General features: G+C 39.6%; 1 protein-coding gene across 9 annotated transcripts in view; it reads right to left on the reverse strand.

The window, feature by feature from the left end:
- Positions 1-17,758, reverse strand: part of LOC111076366 (calcium/calmodulin-dependent 3',5'-cyclic nucleotide phosphodiesterase 1) — a 95,050-nt gene that overhangs the window by 43,829 nt on the left and 33,463 nt on the right. For 2 of the 9 annotated variants that reach the window (XM_022370127.2, XM_022370116.2), the window contains exon 1: positions 3,436-4,001. The exons of 2 other annotated variants lie outside the window; for them this stretch is intronic. In XM_022370127.2, coding sequence (XP_022225819.2) covers positions 3,436-3,904 — 469 coding nt within the window. In that variant the 5' untranslated portion in view covers positions 3,905-4,001. Of the gene's footprint in view, positions 1-3,435; positions 4,009-17,758 lie in introns of those variants that run through there. 5 more of the 9 variants (XM_022370143.2, XM_022370133.2, XM_022370171.2 and 2 more) reach the window with 4 other exon arrangements.

Genomic DNA, 17,758 nt, shown 5'->3' on the forward strand with positions numbered 1-17,758 from the left:
TCGCAGCCGCGCCTGAGGGTATGCAATGTATTTCAGTCATTTTCTGATTGCTTTTGCTTTCCAGCGAAGCGGTTAAGAAGAACTCTAGTCCAACTTCAACTTCCTTCCTGTCTGAGTTTTAATATTAATGAATATTAAATTATTATTGGTGGTTGGATTAGAGGAATGAATATTGGTCTGCCATTTTATTTGACTTCAGTTTGGATCTGTGTTGGCTCCAGGTGGCTGCAAAAGTCTATAACATATCGCTTAAGATTCTACGTGGTTGTTGATAATTTTGGTTATCGATTATTTATCGAAATGAGTTATATATTTTATTTTATAATTTACATGGATTTTATTTTATAATGAATTTTATTTTTGATGTATTAAAGTAACGAAATTAGCCACCAGTTTTGAGTTTTATTGCTCCGAACACAGATTTAAATTAAGAAAATCTTTCCAAAAATATACATACGTATGTTCTTATTATTATTCGTAGATTTATGTTTTTATCCTTTTCTGGACTTTTCATTATATCTAAATCTAATTAGTCAAATGCCCAAAACGAAAACCCATTGAACCACAAACTAAATGAGCCACTTAACCCGTTTGCTTTTGGGTTTCCAGCAAATCAGAGGGAGGGGTGAGCAAGAAGCACCAGCTGCCGTCTGCCAGGCAGAACATCAATTAAACTGCCCAGGGGGGGGGGGGGGAGGGCGGTAGTTTTACTGTCCATGTCCATGTCCCTGTCAATGCGTTCAACTTGTCGGTCCCACGCTTGATCAGCCATGCGGCGCTCGAGGCCAGACAAGAGAGCAGAGCTGTGTATCTCAAACATATATAGCAGGCAATCCCGGACCCGGACCCGGACCCGACCCCATGACGGACAAGACAAATCGAGCGCCATAACCAGTAAAAGGGCGAAAGACAAAACAGCCGCGAACGGCAGGCCAACAACAAGTGTAATATGTCAATTGAAGGACACACTTCCATCGAAACAAACACACACACACGCACAGACACCACACTTACAGGCACTACAAGAACACACACACACAAAAGGATATGCCCCGTGGCCGAGTCAAACACTTGACTATTTATTGCAATGCTGTCTGCGCTGTCGCCGCAGGATATGCTAAGGATATTTGCAAAATATTGCAGCGCCCATAAATTGAAAGCCAACAGGATGGGGACAGCCCCGACGACAACAGCCTCGGCAAAACAAGAAACAAGCGTAAAGGATATTTCACAGATATATTATATCGACTGGGCGATACCTGGTAATCGAATGTAAGCTTAGGGAGTTATGTGTAGTAAATGATTTGCAACTGGGCCTAGTTCTCACAATAAAAAAACTTTATTCTCATAGAGACATTCATTCAGCGAAATTTTCATTGTTACATCGTCACAAAAAATTCCAATAAACCCTTTAAATCTGCGACATTGGGTATTCGGTATACAACAAAAATTGCAAACGAGGGGTGTGTGGCTTAGGGACTTGGGCGGTTCGACTTGGCTCTTGGCTTTGTCTCAAAATCGCCGCACGATTTGTGGCCGCTACGTGACCGAGTAAACGAGCCACCACCGTACACCGTACAGGCCACAGCACGAGAGCCTGGGCGGGGGGCACAGTACATGACCTTGGCTTAAAGGAATTGGCCAAATCGAATTGAATTCTTACCAAATGTTGAAGTTTTTGTTGTGCATGAAAGGATTGAATGAATTAATAAAGAAATTAAGAGCAAATCTTATTTTCAGATGAAATAATTATGTTAAGGCTTGAAACATGGAAAACGATTAGGATTATTTTTCGAGATTAATTATGAGAGATATAACATGAATATAGCAAGGAAAAGCTGCAAAGCATTCAAGTGTGTAAAGCGATTGAAAGTAAAATCAATAAAATATTCGAACTTAAGGGTAAGCATAAGAGAACAAGGGTCATATTCAGCACAGCATTTGCGAAAAACAAGACTCAATAAAGTTACCTTCTCACTATGTGTTTATGTGCGATTCCTGTCCTGAATTAAGCTTCATGTTTGGAGGACAAGGGAGGATATTATTTTACGACCGAGCCGCCCCCACTATCATCCTAAAAATAAAACTGGAAATTATGTTGCTCACCACAACATTCTGAAATGTTTAGTTCAATCAATCTCGTTGGACTTTAAATAAATGTGCATCGAAAGTCATTTAATATCGCTTCTCCTCAGTTATACTTCCTTTGGAAGCACTCAAAGTCCCAACCGAAATTGCATGAGTTTGTTGACTAATATCTAATGGATTTCATCAGTGCTGGCAAATTTACTTCCTACGAAAATTCAATTCATGAATTTTAATCTAGAGTGGACACACAGTGTGCCTACATTGTGGTTTGCTGGCAGTTTATTAGCCAAGAACACAGACTGCCAGTGGCCGGCAGCACTGTAAACTATGGTCAAAAGTGAGGCACGTATACGCAACAGAAAAGGGTAATACATATACGAGTGTGTATGTGTGTGCATGGGGTAAATACCTGTGCACATACCACAACCATAAATACATGAAGGAAACAGAAGGCTATCATGTGCTATCAGACTTGGGTCACAAAGGCTGCCACTCAAAACCGAACCCCAGCAGAGAGAGAGAGAGAGAGAGACTTTTACCCGTTTTGCTTATTTGAATGGAATTTCCATTTCCATTTTTTTTTTCCTAAGCTATTGTTGTTGCTGCTGCTGCGTGGCATATGCAAGAATCATAAAAAAGTTACTCATAAATTTGTATACTTCAAACCCAGAGGCAAAACGCCCCTAAATGAATTGCTGTTATCCATCCGTTTGGCTCGAATGATCTGGGCAGGTGGTGGTCCAGCAGGGCTAAGGGCAGCCAGCGCTGGAGAGTTAACTTTTATAATAGTCCAACTCGTTGGAAATTCAATTTCATTTTCAATTTATGCTGCAACGAGCCAGGAACCTACCTGTCTGCCTGCCACAAAGCAGGAGCTATATTGCTCTTCAATCTGTTTCTTATTCTTTTGCTTTTGCTTTTACTTTTACTTTGGGTTTCTCTTTTCTGTTGACTTACCTGCAATGAAACGATAGAAAAATATTCGTAAGTTATAGACATATGTGCATAGATATAGCCAAGTGTACGTATTATTTAATGCCCCATCGAAGAGCTAAGAAAAGTTGAATGAAATTAAAACTTGAGCTTAAGACTGCTTTTGGCTTTTATATTTTCTTATTGTTCGACAAGTTCTGTGTTCTGTGCAGGGCAGGGCAGAGTTCTGCACGAACAAAGGGCAGCCCGGCGCCAAGGTGACTTCTGCTGCACAGTGGCTGTGGCTGGAAAATATGTGCTAACTCCTAATGGTGTCCCACATTTATCACTTACGACACCCACTGTACTCCCTTCACTGCCCCTCTGCATCTCCTTTGTTAAATCTTTTCTTTGTACGTGCTCCGCCCCACTTACCTATTACGTAGGAGTACCCGTCCAGCGTCAGGACGCACTTGCGGGTGGTGGTGCCGGTGCCGCCCATGAGGCCACCCAATATGCTGCCACTGACGCTGCCCGTAACGCCGGACGAGTACCTGGTGGAGTTCAGCCGGCTCGTCTTGCCCAGACTGGTGGATAGAGTGCCGGGACTGCTCGCCTCGCAGCTGTTCAGACTCTCGCGACGCGGCGCGGCCTCGAGCCCAACGAATTCCTCCCGACAGCTGGCCGTGGTGCCCAGTCCATCCGCCGAGTGATCGCGTTTTTGTTCGCGTTCCGCGAGTCGAATTTTGGTGCGCGGACTGCGTGAGGCGGGAATGAGAATGGTCGAGGAGGATGCCGCCGCCGCCGCCTCCGATGAGGATGCCGCCTCCTCCTGGCTAATGTTCAAACTTTGCGGCTTATCGCGTCGCGTCGGTGTGGGCGCCTCATCGATAGTGTCACCCATTTTAATATATATTTGATAAATATTCCGAATTATATGAGGAAATGCATTGTTACGCGAACCGTGGGGAAACCTTTTTTTTTTTTTGCCTTGTCGATGTACGCCAAATATTCGTCGAATTTAATTTATATTTGAACAATTAAAATTAGCTTTAAATTACACTTTCCTTTAGCTTTTTTTTAGTGGTGTCTTTCTTGCAAAACGAACGAAAAATAAAATTCAATTAAAGTGGAATACAAATGGCTCTAAACCAATGCGAATATAACGCATACGCAACGTTGTAACACTCCAAAATATATACAAAAAAAAAGTAGCGAAATCCATCAACACATATATCTTCATACATATATATTTTTTATATTTTAATAGAAATTGATAACCCAACAAAAATTGAGTTAAACGAATCGAATTTTGTAGTTTCCCCCTAGCCGCGATATACCGACGTGCATTTGTATGTTAAATAAATGTATGTACATGTGTACTTTCGCTGATGACAGTTTCCATCAAAAAAATGCATTTTTTTTCAGTGATTTCTGTGGCTTCCTTCTGATTGTTTTGGGACAATCCATACTCGTATTTATGAAGGATAAATGGCTTTTTGCGATTGACAGATTTCTTGTATGGGAAAATATTGTTTTTTCCATGGTGTTGCAGTGTAGATACACAGTGCTGCCTGTCGTAGCCCCAACTCTAATTGCAGTTTTTTGTCCCATGCTGTTGTCAATTATTTGCTTCGCCTGTCTGCTGCTGTACCACCCCCCCACAGCCCCCTGCTGCTGTTCCTTCCACTTGTTTTGACTGGCATAGTTTGGCTTTATTTGTTTCAGATTTTATCGGCACTCGTTCTGACGTTTGGATGGATTTTTGCATATTGGTCATAATGGCAGTCCATTTATCACAAATCCATCAATGCCACAATGGCTATCCCCCTTTTCAAATGTCTCTTCAACCGGCCAAAAGTTGCAACACTTTCAGCAAAATTTGTATGATATTTTGGCCAACCTTTGTCGCGTATGTGTGGCCTGCCCAAATAAGTATATAGTATATTATATATATCTATTTTTTGGCAACCCTTTTGGGTTGTCACGTTCCTCGAATGAAGCAAAATGGCGACACTTTTAAGACGTCACGTGTCTCGAGTAGAAACCCCTCCTATCTTTATTTTTGCAGAATGGCCTTAAGCATTTCACTTTCTCCATGCCTTTGAGACTTCACTTTACTCGAAATTTGGTTAAAAAGACAGTTGCACTACGTGCCCGCCTTTTGGGGAATAGTGCAAGTCGTCTTTCTGCTGAAAACTATTATTATTTTAATGCCAAAAAGGCGCCTCAATCATCATTAGCCACTTAATTAAGAGGCAAACAAACTGCACATCTGGGAACTTTAATTAGGTGAGAGCTTTGAAATATTCAGACCATGAAACTCAAGAAGAGTTTTGATCTGCAAAGAACTTTGAAATTAGTGAAATTTATATAACTTTGTCTGGCGTCAATTAAATGAGAAGCATTTTTATTAATAATGAAAAAGGAGTATGTTGTTCAAGAAGTAGAAGCGCACCTCAAACTTCCTTTTAAATGGAGAAATTCTTGGGTTTTTATGAACATTAAAGACAACAATTTTTAAATACTTGTGGCAGGATTCCAAATAAATAAGCTCTTCTTGAGAGCTGTTATTCTCCACATATGCAGAATATAATAATAAAAATGATTTATTCTCTTGCTTGCTCTTAAAGGTTTCTCTTAATTTAAATGGCAATCCAATAAATTTGAACTTTGGCACAAACTACTAAAAACTTCAAGCAGTAAGTAAAATATGAGCAGACATTTTCAGCCCGCTTATATATCTTGTTTCTTGGATGAAAGAAAAGCAACCAAAGCTACGCATTTAATATTCCTATCACTTTTCTAGTGTTTAAAATTCAATATTTTTTGTAGGTACTTTTATACATATATCCTTTTTTTCCTATTTTATTTGTAATCTGAATTACAAACTTTAATCAAATAAGGATCATTAAAAAACCACATGTTAATTTACATTCTGCTAATAATCTGATTATAGTTAAAACATAAAAAATGATGGCTAATAAAATGATATGTTGAAAAAAAATGTAATTGCTTTTGTTGTTGGCTTTGCTGCTCCTGCTCCCAACCAAATGAATTTCAGATGATAATCATACAATTTTAATTAACCCTTTATGTGTATATATAATTCTTTCTGTTGTTGCAAGGCCCGCATCAGACACAGCACAGCCGACATAGCCACCCCAATGGCCCGCCTGCCTGCCCATTGGCCTTTTGTGTAGTTCGTTTTGTCCACTTGAGCTGGAGCTGCTGCTACCGTTGAGCGTTAAAAATTGTGTAGAACATGTCAGTAGCAGCTGGCAGAGACTTAAATAATCCCACAGCACGCACTCGCTTTTCGGGTCTCAAGCTGCTGCTTTAAGTGGCGTTTTGGAAGACAATATTGCGCATACGCAGTGTTAATCGGCATTGCCTAATGAGGTATCAATAACCGCTGCCTTTATGACTCAATTAACGCAAAGATATTTGGCCGAGAATCAATTCCGTACCCCCTCCGTGCCATACAAAGGAACATTTGTCTGTGGTGGCATCATAAATCGTACAACAAATTCACGTTATCTTTGTGCAGGGTGGACAACCCTTGTCGGCAGTTCAGGGAACTCCATGTATGGTGGAAATTTTTAAATTTGTATGAGCTTAGCATTTCACTCAGCCAACTATAGCCATTCCTTATTGGCTATGGAAGCGAAAGTTTGGCGACCCCCATAAATTATGCAGCTTATGATAGTTTTTTTTCCCGCAGTTGTTTTGTTTCTATAATACGATTGTTGCTCTGACAAGAGTCAGAAAAGTCGCAAAGTTTCAATGAACTCAATCTGTCTGACAGACATTTAGCCAGCATCTATTAAACGTGTCTATCTAGATACTGTTGATCCAACAATCCCTCCATCTCCCACTCCATCTCCCACTCCATCTCCCACTCCTTATCTCCTATCCAGGCAGCCTCTTGTGTCTTGTATCTTGTGTCTGTTGTCCCATTGGATTGACAGATGAAAGGCAGGATGAAGCGAAAACAGAGCCCACAGAGACAGTCAGTCAGAGTCAGGCACAGGCACAGGCACAAACACAAGTCAATTATTTAATTAAAAGCTGTCACTTGCTTCTGCTCAATGTGGCTGTTAATGTGAGTGCTAAGCCCAGAAGCATACATGGGTAGTGGAGCTGCTGTTGGAACCTTTGGCAAATACAACATTGGAATAATAAAAGTGTAACAGCAACATCACACGACAATAATTAAAAGCGCATACACACAAGTGAGGTTTGTTTTTCCGTCGGAAAGAGGGTAAAATTCCGCACAGGAAAAACACACACAGAAATACGTTAAATACAGAAGCAATTTGATGTATTGAATTTCTTTTAATTAATGCGGCATTCCAATACAGGGAAGGACTTTAAGAAGAAGTTGCTAATAAAATTTAAGAAATCTCCTAAGCTGCTAGTTAGGCAGGCTTCACTGTACATACAAAATGGGTAGAAACAGGGCTTTTAAATTACAGCTGGAGGTACAAATAATTGCATGCACATTTTGTGATATACATTCGAGATAGCACACAACAAATTGGACTGCAATTTTTTATGCTTGGAATATTTGAGAGAAATTTTAATTGGCGAATTTTTCTATTTTTAAAAGAAATAATTTTTCGAATTCGGAATATGCATTTCTAGGAAATAATTATTGAAGCCATCTTGATTAATTTTCGAGTAATTTTCCTGGAAGTACTAAGTATGAATAAAAACAGCCAAGTTTATTCAACTAAATTAGGAACATTTTTTAAAGAGACCTCTATTTAAATACTGTCTGAAATTGTATAAGAAATATAGACATAAATTTTGACTAAAAAGAATTCTTTTGTCCAATTTCTTCAGACATTTAGACAGATGTATGAGCAAAAAGAAAAAGAATAAGAGTCGACAGTAATCGACAGCAATCGAAGACAAGCTTAGGCAAGGGAAACAAATATTTTAAATTTGAAGAGAATCGATAGATACAATGGATAGATGCAATGGGTACAACAAGTACCTAAAAAACTCTTCAAAAAGCTTATGAATGTTCCACCGATAAAGGGTTTCAAAGGCACATTTACTATTAAATTCTTAACTGATAGCCCTCCTATTTTGCACAGTGTATTCTACGTAATAGAGCTGCATTTCCCGACCTGCCTCTCTCCCTACGCACACACACAGACACACCCACATACATACGTATCTTCATCAGCCTCCTCTAGGGTTTCCCCTCAGTAACATGAATACGAGTACTCGTATAGCCCCCCTTTATTTTAATTGTTGTAATTTTGTCGTGGTTGTTGCTGTTGCTGTTGCTGCTGCTGCTGCTGCCACCGACACTTGACATGCGCCTCTTGGCCCCATGGATGTTGGTTGGGTTGGTTGGTTGGTTTTTGTTGCGGTTGTTGCTGTAATTTCCGCGTTGTTGTTTGATGGGCGCCAGTGTGACGCCATTGCCGGGTTTGTCGTCTCGTCTCGTCTCTTGTGTAAATAAAAGATGAATTAAAGTGCGATAGTTTGTGCGAAGAATGTTGCGCAGGACAGCCAGCAAACAGCACAGCACAGCAGAGCACAGGACATGACAGGAGAGGACGTGGCATACACGACACCAGCGCCAAGGACTCGTACACCGTTAATCACACACTGCATTCCACTTCGGATCGATGGGATGCAATAAAAAAGCAGAAGAAATTGCATATAATTGAAAGGAGAACTTTCCAGACCCTCGCCAACAGGAAGTGCTATAAATTTTGCCCACTGCCGCCGAGTGCGACACTCCTCGAGGAGAAAGAGTCAGGCAGAAGGACAAGTAAAAAGTTGGAGACAGAGAGACAGAGGCAGAGCCAGAGAGAGAGAGCAAATGTTCCATGACGCGGCTCATTAGCATTTTGGGCCAAAGGAAACATCAGGATGTGTGCAAAAAAAAAGGCAACGAAAGCCAGTCTGCGTCAGCCAGCCAGCCTGTGACTTCCCATCATGATCATCGGCTATGGGGAACCACATCATCATTCTGAGCAGGACTTCTTCGCATTTCAATTGCAAATTGTTGTTGGTTCTATTTTTTGTTTGATACAGAGTATTTGGGGCAGCATTAAGGGCATATTGACTATGTGAAGATGTATGTTCAGATGACTTTGTGTAGAATTATAATTGGTACAGGAATACAGCAAAGAGTTCTGTTTACTTGTCTGAATCTGCGGATGAATCTTTTTTAGTGCTCCATATTCTGTATATTTTATGTATTTGTAGCTTACAATATATGTACCAAAAATCATTATTATCAGTTAATTATTGCAGCTAAAAATATACATTTTCTATGGAAAGTTAATCCAATTTTCGTTGCTCTACTTTTAATATATTTCGTTGAGTTTTTTAATTGTTTTTAGTGCTGTGCTAAGCGTTCTCTTCAAATAAATCCAAGTATTCGCTATACCTTAGTCAAAATACAATCTAAAGTTGCTTTCAACTCATTTCCTTGTGTATATACAGGACACCCAGCTGTGTGTTAAATGCAGTTCCTACCACAAATACCCATTTACATAGAAGGCCAACAGCCGACGACGGCTACGACGACGACTACGACGACGACTACGACGACGACGACGGAGCAAACAAATGAGAAAAGTCGCATTATTAATTTGCCGCACCGCACGACCATAAATAAGGATGTCTGTCTTTGGACTCTGGCCCCCATACCCCGTACCCCATACACCCCCCCCTCTTTTGGCTATACCCATACCCATAGCACCAATAGCACTTTTTGCACATACATATAAAATTCAAAGGACCTCCTACACACAGCCTTGTCCATATGTTCTGTTTTTGCGGCTCAACTTGACTGGGGGCCCTGGCTCCAGCTCCGGTTCCCTTTCGTTTTGTCTCTCAACACAGCACCACGCAATTTTCTTTAGCAATTTATTACTATTTTGACTTGTAGATATGTTGGTTTCTCTGTGTGTGTCTGTGCCTGTGTCTGTGCCTGTGCCTGCTTTTGTATGCTGTATCCTGTGTACCCAAGACATTAAGTCCCTTCCCTGCCCTCATTGGGTGCTGTCTATGCATTTGACTTGTTCCAGCGACAATTTGTAAAGCAGGCAATTATCCTTATTAGCAGCTTATTTATAGCCATGTTTGTTTACTCGTTTTCCCATTCAACCAACATAAACAATGCGAAAACGATTGGTGGAGCGGTGCTTCCCCTAAGGACCCTCCTAAAAGCGAAAATAATTGCTCAAGATTGTCAATCGACTAGGGGTTCATTGGTCCGTGCAACAGTTGTTCGCCCATGGGGCTTTTTTTGGGGTTACATCAATGTTGAAGAGTGTTTAAACTTTGAGGCATGCAAGGAAAAATATCAAAAGAATTAATCAACTCAATAAATTTGAATTTGCAGCTTTAAGTGGAAAAGTAAGCGAGTCTGCATTTATGGATATTTATGACTATAATAATATTGCAATCGTTTATGGGATACTTTTATATTAAAAATTGAGCATGACAAAAGAGTTATTTATGTCTTTCTCTGCGGCGGAAGAGGTGATACACTGATAGAAAAAAGGCATATTAAAAATAACTACAATCATATTTGAATTTAAAATGCCATTTTTAAATACAAGCATAGTAAAATTTAATAGAATCCCTTGATTCAAATATAAATGTATTAAAAATGTTTAATACGGTCATATTTAATCTAAATACAAAAAACTTGTAGTTTAATATGTTTCATATTTAAATTGAATATTATTATGCTTGATTCAAAATTTTCTTTTAAAATCAAAGGAAAAACTTTTTATTTTTAATATTCCATATTAAATGAAATCAAATATTTTTTGTATTTATTTAACTATGTTTATATTTTTTTTATGTCCCTCGAATTCCCAACTGGTTCCAGCTGCTGCCGCACAGTAAAATTATCTTAGCACAGGGGCATAATCACAACCAATGTAGTCCTACTCATGTTGCGATTATTTCTAGTTGAAAACTTAAGCCAATTCACACCATGAGGACTTGAAATGTAATTTGCGTACGCAAAATAGTAACCAATTAGTTAAAAATGAATATAAATATAAATATGAAACATATTAGATTTAAATATTAAACATATTAAATTTGAATATGAAACATATTAGATTTAAATATGAAACATATTAAATTTAAATATGAAGCATATTAACATTAAATATGAAACATATTAAATTTAAATATGAATATATTAAATTTTAATATTTCTATATTAATATTAAAATTTAAGTGAAAAATGTTCAATTTTAATACAACCACTCTTGGATGAAAATCAATGGCATAAATATTAAAATCTAAGTGAAAATATTAAAATTTCAGGGCTTTTTTCTATCGGTGTAGCATATTTCAACCATTTTAACAAACTTTCGAAGACTGTACTCTGAAAAAACCCCTGCCCCCTTGCCCTTCAAGGCAGCGCAGCTACCCCTTTGCTTTCTAAGTTTTTTTTCAACAGCTTTAAGTCATTTAACATTACTGCATAATGAGTTGAGACCCTCCCGCGCTGTCGGAAAAGTGTACGGGTGGGTGGTGGAAATTTGTTGAGTGTACTGTGTGCATGTGGGGTGTGTGTGTTGAAAGCTTTTAGGGGGAGAACTGAACTTCCTTGAACATAAAGCACATTGTCAAATCAGCGACATTTTTATTGCTACCCCGTGGGTAGGTGGCGGCTTCCATTAGATGGGAAGCACCACCTCAGCGTCAACCCTACCCCCCTCCTTAAATCATATATGTAAATGTGAATATGTACGAGTATATGGGAATGCGGGATGTAATATGTGTGCACGCTTACATGCTGATGATGTCGTTATTAAACGCATAAATAAATTGTCAAAAAATATGTACAAAACCGAGGACAGAAGAATCTGACAAGGGGGAAGAGTGAGTGTCGGATGCTTACATTTTAGCCCTGCTTTATGTACTCTGTGTACTGTGTACCAGGCGACAAATAGAAAGGTTCTTTGGTTGGGCAGAACTTATTGTCTCGAGGCATCCCTCGCAAAGATTCTGTCCCGTTTCTTGTTTATTTTTTCACACTGTTGACTTTGTCAATGTTTTATGGGTTTTGCGAGTATTTCTGTTTCAGCTGCAGACAATTGTCAATTAAATGAAAGGTCGAGAAACGGTTGCGCCTCGGGGCAGCAATTTCTCCCCCTGCACCAGTGGGAACCACAAAAACGCAATGCAGAAAATTCTGTGGGGCCCATGGCTATACATTTATTATTTATGACATACGCAGTGCACAAAAGCCAAGGAATAGGGGAGAATAGTTGGGGGTTGACCGCAGGCAAAGAGTTTAGTTGGAAGGATAAAGCCATAAGTAAATGCTGTGTCCTGCAAGTGGCGGTGTTTCCCACAAGCAGCGCACAAAGGGGATAAAAGAATAATCGATGAGTTGGTAAATCAATCTAAATCGATAAGTTCTATAGTGAGATTATATTCGATATTTTATCTATAGCTTGAAACGTCTCTGTATCTGTATAGCTCTCAATAATATTTAGTGCAGAAAACAAGCAAAAATTAGCTCCTGCTTCTGCATAGATAATATTCTTTAGCTTTTATTAATATTCCTGAGGATGTTCTGGAGAAAAACACCCAAGGGACACTGCTTTTAAAGTCATTAATGCGGCTTCATTTGCATATGGCCCATGGCCCATGGCCCCTTGCTATCTCCCTAGGAATCTCCCTCGCTGCTGGCGCTTCTCCGATGCAGTTGGTGATTAGTCAGTTGTGCCCGTCGTCCAATGTCTATCAACAGTTTACCCTAATGCCCCAGCAACATGCAACACCAGCACTGACCTCATTCTGTTTGCACTTGCAGCTGTTGCAGCAGGTCCAAACGTTTCAACGTTCCTACACCTACCCCAATCCAAGCGGCACAGTTGATTGTCTGAAAGTTCTTTTCGAAGTTGAACTTCTTGTGCAACTCATTGAATGCCAGTGGGGAGGAAGCAAACAAATCAAGGCGACGACAACATTGTTGTTGCTGCTGCTGCTTCTGCTGCTGCTTTTGTGTGGCACGTTCTCGCTTTTGCAACTGTTTTGCATAAGAGCCCCGTGCCACCCACAATGCCTGACTGGCTGCAAACACTTCATTTGGCTATCCAAAAAGAACGGAACTTTCGATTAGTGGCAGGCACACACACACACACACGCACACAGCGACACACAGTACAAAGTCCTCACAGAATGGGAGACCAACTTTTCCTGGGGGGGCCCTGGCCAACCGAACAAAGTCAGTTAACTGTTTTGGCCATAAAACTGGTGCTGTTTTGTGTGTCTGATTGTGTTTCTTGGTCAAAAGTGTGCACTGAGCAGAAAGCGATTTTACTTTTCTTTAGAAAATAGAAGAAAAATCGTATACTTGCAGCAAAACCCCCTAGTTATAGGATGTACGAGTACGTCCATGTATGTTCCATGATTTATTATTGCTTTTCGTACTAAAAATTCGTTGGAAAATGCTCAAAATTCGATGCTGAACCGAAGTAAAAATATATAAAATAAATATATTTTCCGCATAAAAAATATACCTCTGAACTGTCGCATGAAAAGAAAGATTAAAGATTATCGTTGGTAGGTACTTTTATCATTATTCATGTATTTTATATTTTCTTTGAGTGCGCAAGTCGTACGTTTGTTGCATTGAAGCGGAAAATTGCGCACAAGAAATGCATTTTCCTTGAATTGGAAATGCAACTACAATTTTATGCCCGACCAAAGCACACAAAATATTCTCCTTGTGATGGAGTTAACCAGAAAATAAGCCTTAAAGAATAAGCCAATACCCGAAAAATACAGCGAAAATCAACAAACGTATGCCTGGTGTCTGTCCTTTTTGCCAGCCCATAACATCCCATCCCATCGTATGTATTTGTGCAATTTTCGTATTTTTGATGTTTGCTTATTTGTATTTGGCAAACACACAAAAGTTGTGACTTTTTGGGTGAATCAACATGCCCAGTCTCTACCCTACACAGACACACATACACTCCCACTCCTTTCTTGCATCTGTGTTGATGATTTGGCAAATCACTTGGAGAAGTCTCCACTTGACACACCCACCACTTGGCCTGCTGCTTCTGCTCCTTCTGCCACTTCAAAATGATGCGCCATTTCTCAAAATCTTTTGGAGCCAACACTTCCACTTCCACTTCCACCCGGAAACCCCCGTTGTGTTCGCACTTGTAATGGTGTGAAATTCAAAATGGCTTCATGGGGGGGCCTGGGTTCTTGTGCCTTTGGCCCATTGTCATTTATCAAGTTTATTAGCGGGGGCCCCAAAAAATGTGAATGCGAATGAGAATGAGAATGCCTATTCATTTATTAAGGTATTCGAGCAATTAAATGCGATTTATGAGGTTGTACGTGCACGATGTACTCCACCGATCCATACCATACCCAAAAAAATAAGAACATTAGTGACATCATCAAATGCACACTCAAGGTGGCGCCATAAATCTGTCCTCTGGTGTATGGTGTGGGATGATGCAATACTAGACGCTGTGTAGGGAGAAAAATTCTCAATTGAGCGCTCTTTCAGCTAAATTTATAAGCATCAGGAGCAGAGTCACTCTGTTAATCATTTGTTTTTCCGTAGATATACATTAATCCAGGACGACAGGTTTATTGTTATATTTATTCTTTTTTTTTTTGGAATATTATTATTATGTATAAGGAAAAGAGACTTTGGCTCCGTATTAAATGGCATTGATCGTTGAGGCTTGGTGCGCTCTTCTCTTTGTTACAATCAACGGCTACTTTTATTCTCTTCACCTTGTTAGTTAACGCTACAGACTCTGTTGATCTCTATGGCTTCCCAGCGAATCCCCACATAAATGCGAGAAAGCTCCGCAGAAAGGGGATCCGAACAAGTGCCATTTATGCGCAAAACTGAATGGCAGTCCAAGTGGCTTTCCACTCGTGATTACGAGTATGCCATGTGGCGATTATAAGTCAAACAGGCACCACTTATAGCACTTCTGCTCTGTTCTTAAGAACATTTATTCTGCGTGCTCTGTTTTAAAGCAGGGAAAAATGAGCACGAGCTGCGTATAGAACTTAAGACTGAGCTGCAGAATTATTATTTTGAGTATGCTCGTTAAATTGTAGTTAAAACAATTACCATGCCACAACCTGTACATTTTCCATAGCCCCCCAAAAGATGTTGTTGCAATCATTTTGTGATTATGCATATCCTGGCCAAAGTTCCCGTCTACTGTCTTTTGCCACAAACTTTCCGACATTCTTGTTATTTGCATAGTGCAACAAACTTTTAGCTAAGGCCGCGAAAATATGCAACATTTTCCGCAAGGCTTTTTGGCTTTGGCTTTCGTGGGTACGAAATGCCAGGAGGCAAGGAGCTGCAATGCAATCCTTTCGGTGCAGCACCTCCTCCCTGCTGCCAGACTTCCCTGACTAACTTCCTGAGTAAGTTTTGCAGGGCCAGCTTTTGACGCTTTGGCATGTTTATCGCCCGCTCATTCTGGCCAAGTCGAACCGTATGGCCCAATTGGCCATTAGCCAAGTCCTTGCCCAAAGCCAAGTTTTACTAAGCTTCCCTTCCTTCACTTTCCACGGCTTTGTCAGCATTAATTAAAAGCAAATTACACTTGGCTTCTTTTTGCTTTTTGTTTTTTGTTTTTTGTTTTGCTGCAAAATGCTGAACCGAAACTTTCACTGCAGCATCATTAAAAACTTCTTAAGACTGTTGGTTTCTTTTTTACTCGTAGGTTGCGTCACATTTCATGAATCAACAACTTGATTAGCAATTCAAATGCGTTCGCTTTTTCCCCTCCATTCGCATTCGCATTCGCATCAGTCACCTGCGCGCGCTCCCAGGACGACAGCTGGGTCCGCTTGCTTTTCCAAAAGTTTTCCTAATTAAAGTGGCTTCCCAACAATAAACCGCAAACCGAAAATCAGAACACACAAAAAATGCTGGCCAAAAACTGTCCGAAAATTGTCAATGGAAACGGAAAACAAAAACCAGAGGCAGGGCCAAGCACAGAGAGAAAGAGAGAGAGAGAGATACGAGCAGCAGAGGACGCGCCGCTGCCCATCAGTTTTGTGTGTGTTTGGCAGGCGGGTCGCGCCCATCAGACCAAAACAAAAATTTAAATATATTTAACCGACAAGCAAAAGGGTCCCGCAGTCCCTCTTTTTTATACGCTTTAAGAGAGGGTAATATGGTTTTGATCAGATGTTTCATAAATCATCAAAGGAACACTCGATAAAGCCATGTTCGTTTGTTTCTATGGATGTACTTTTTTTTAAAGAGATACATTTTCTGCAGGCTCTAGATAAGTTGCATTCTTATATCTTACAGTTGGCAATGGAACCAGCTTTGGGAAAGTTTTTACTTGTGCAAAAACCCTTTTTTTTTTTTTAAATAATCCCTGGAAATTTGTTCATTTGCTTAAAATTTTTTTCAATATTATCGAAAATATTATGACTATCATTTTAAACATCCATTGTATATCAGGTGTTTTTAAGAAAAATATATGCAGACATTATAAAGATAATTTATCAATAATTGATCAAATACGAATCATTCGGTTTCCGTCCGCAAATGGGTTATCTATGGTATGTGATGTGATCGATAGGCAGCTGCGATTTTCGAGATTTAAAGAGTACAAAAAAAGTTGGAACATCTTTAATTTTGTGTAAATCCTCTCTGTTCATTCCATTTCTGTATTAATCAATACCCAATCTTATTGAGACATCTACGGACTAGCAGAACGAATCAATTTTTAAGTGTGTCCCACAGATACCCTTTCTGTTTCGATGCCGTTCTGTATTTTGTGGGTACTGCGACTGGCAGGCAACCAATTCACACAGACACACACACACACAGACAAACACTTGTGCACTCAGTGACACACAATGTGGTTTAGTTCTAGGCGCGCTGAAATGTGAAACCATTTTTCTGTGTTCCCCCAACACAACGGAACCCAATTGGCAATGAATGTTTCAATTTGTGAGTGAAAACTTTTCGAATCCCCAAAAGCATACGCCACATCCGCATTTACAGCTGCCATTTGTTTTGCATTTTAGAGTTGCGATATCTCTTTTTGAGGCAGCAGCTAACGAACTAAAGGCAGCACAAAAGTTTACTTAATTCGTGGGCGAGCAAAATACATCATCTAAATGCAAATTCCACATAGAATTAAGCATACGTCATGTGTGCCGGTCTGTTGGTTAATTGGAGATGAATGAAGATTGGCTTTGAAATATGCCTGCATACATATATCATCAAAGTTGATGGAAAATAATTTATACGAGAGATGTGTGCCAACTAATGAAAGAATAATATTTCAGTTTAATTACTTTGCAAGTTTTCAGGGCAGTTTGTCTGCCAAAAGTCTCTAGATATTTGTGGTTGCTGAGTCTTTCATTTTCATTAGTTTTACTTGGGTTTTCTTTGGAATTTAATGTATTTTTTTTTTTGTTAGAAAAGTGTTGGCACTTTTCCCACTTCACACCTTTTAAAGATGGGAAAAGTCCCCGAAGTACGCCACAAACTATCCCAAAAAGAAAAAGCATATTCTTCCAATATAACAAGGTTCAAATTAATATTGATGATGATTTGTTTTGGCTTCATTGAATCAGCACTCATCCTCCTCCTTCAGATATTAACAAGAGTCTTGCACTCTCTTAAAGCTTATCAGCTAATCACAGTGAATGACTAAGTCTCTCTCACTCTCTCTCTCTCTGTATACTCGAACATTGTTTAATTCCCGACCCGAGCGTGTAGATA

The sequence above is a fragment of the Drosophila obscura genome, unplaced genomic scaffold (assembly GCF_018151105.1).
Source record: "Drosophila obscura isolate BZ-5 IFL unplaced genomic scaffold, ASM1815110v1 contig_200, whole genome shotgun sequence".
Lineage (NCBI taxonomy): Eukaryota > Metazoa > Arthropoda > Insecta > Diptera > Drosophilidae > Drosophila > Drosophila obscura.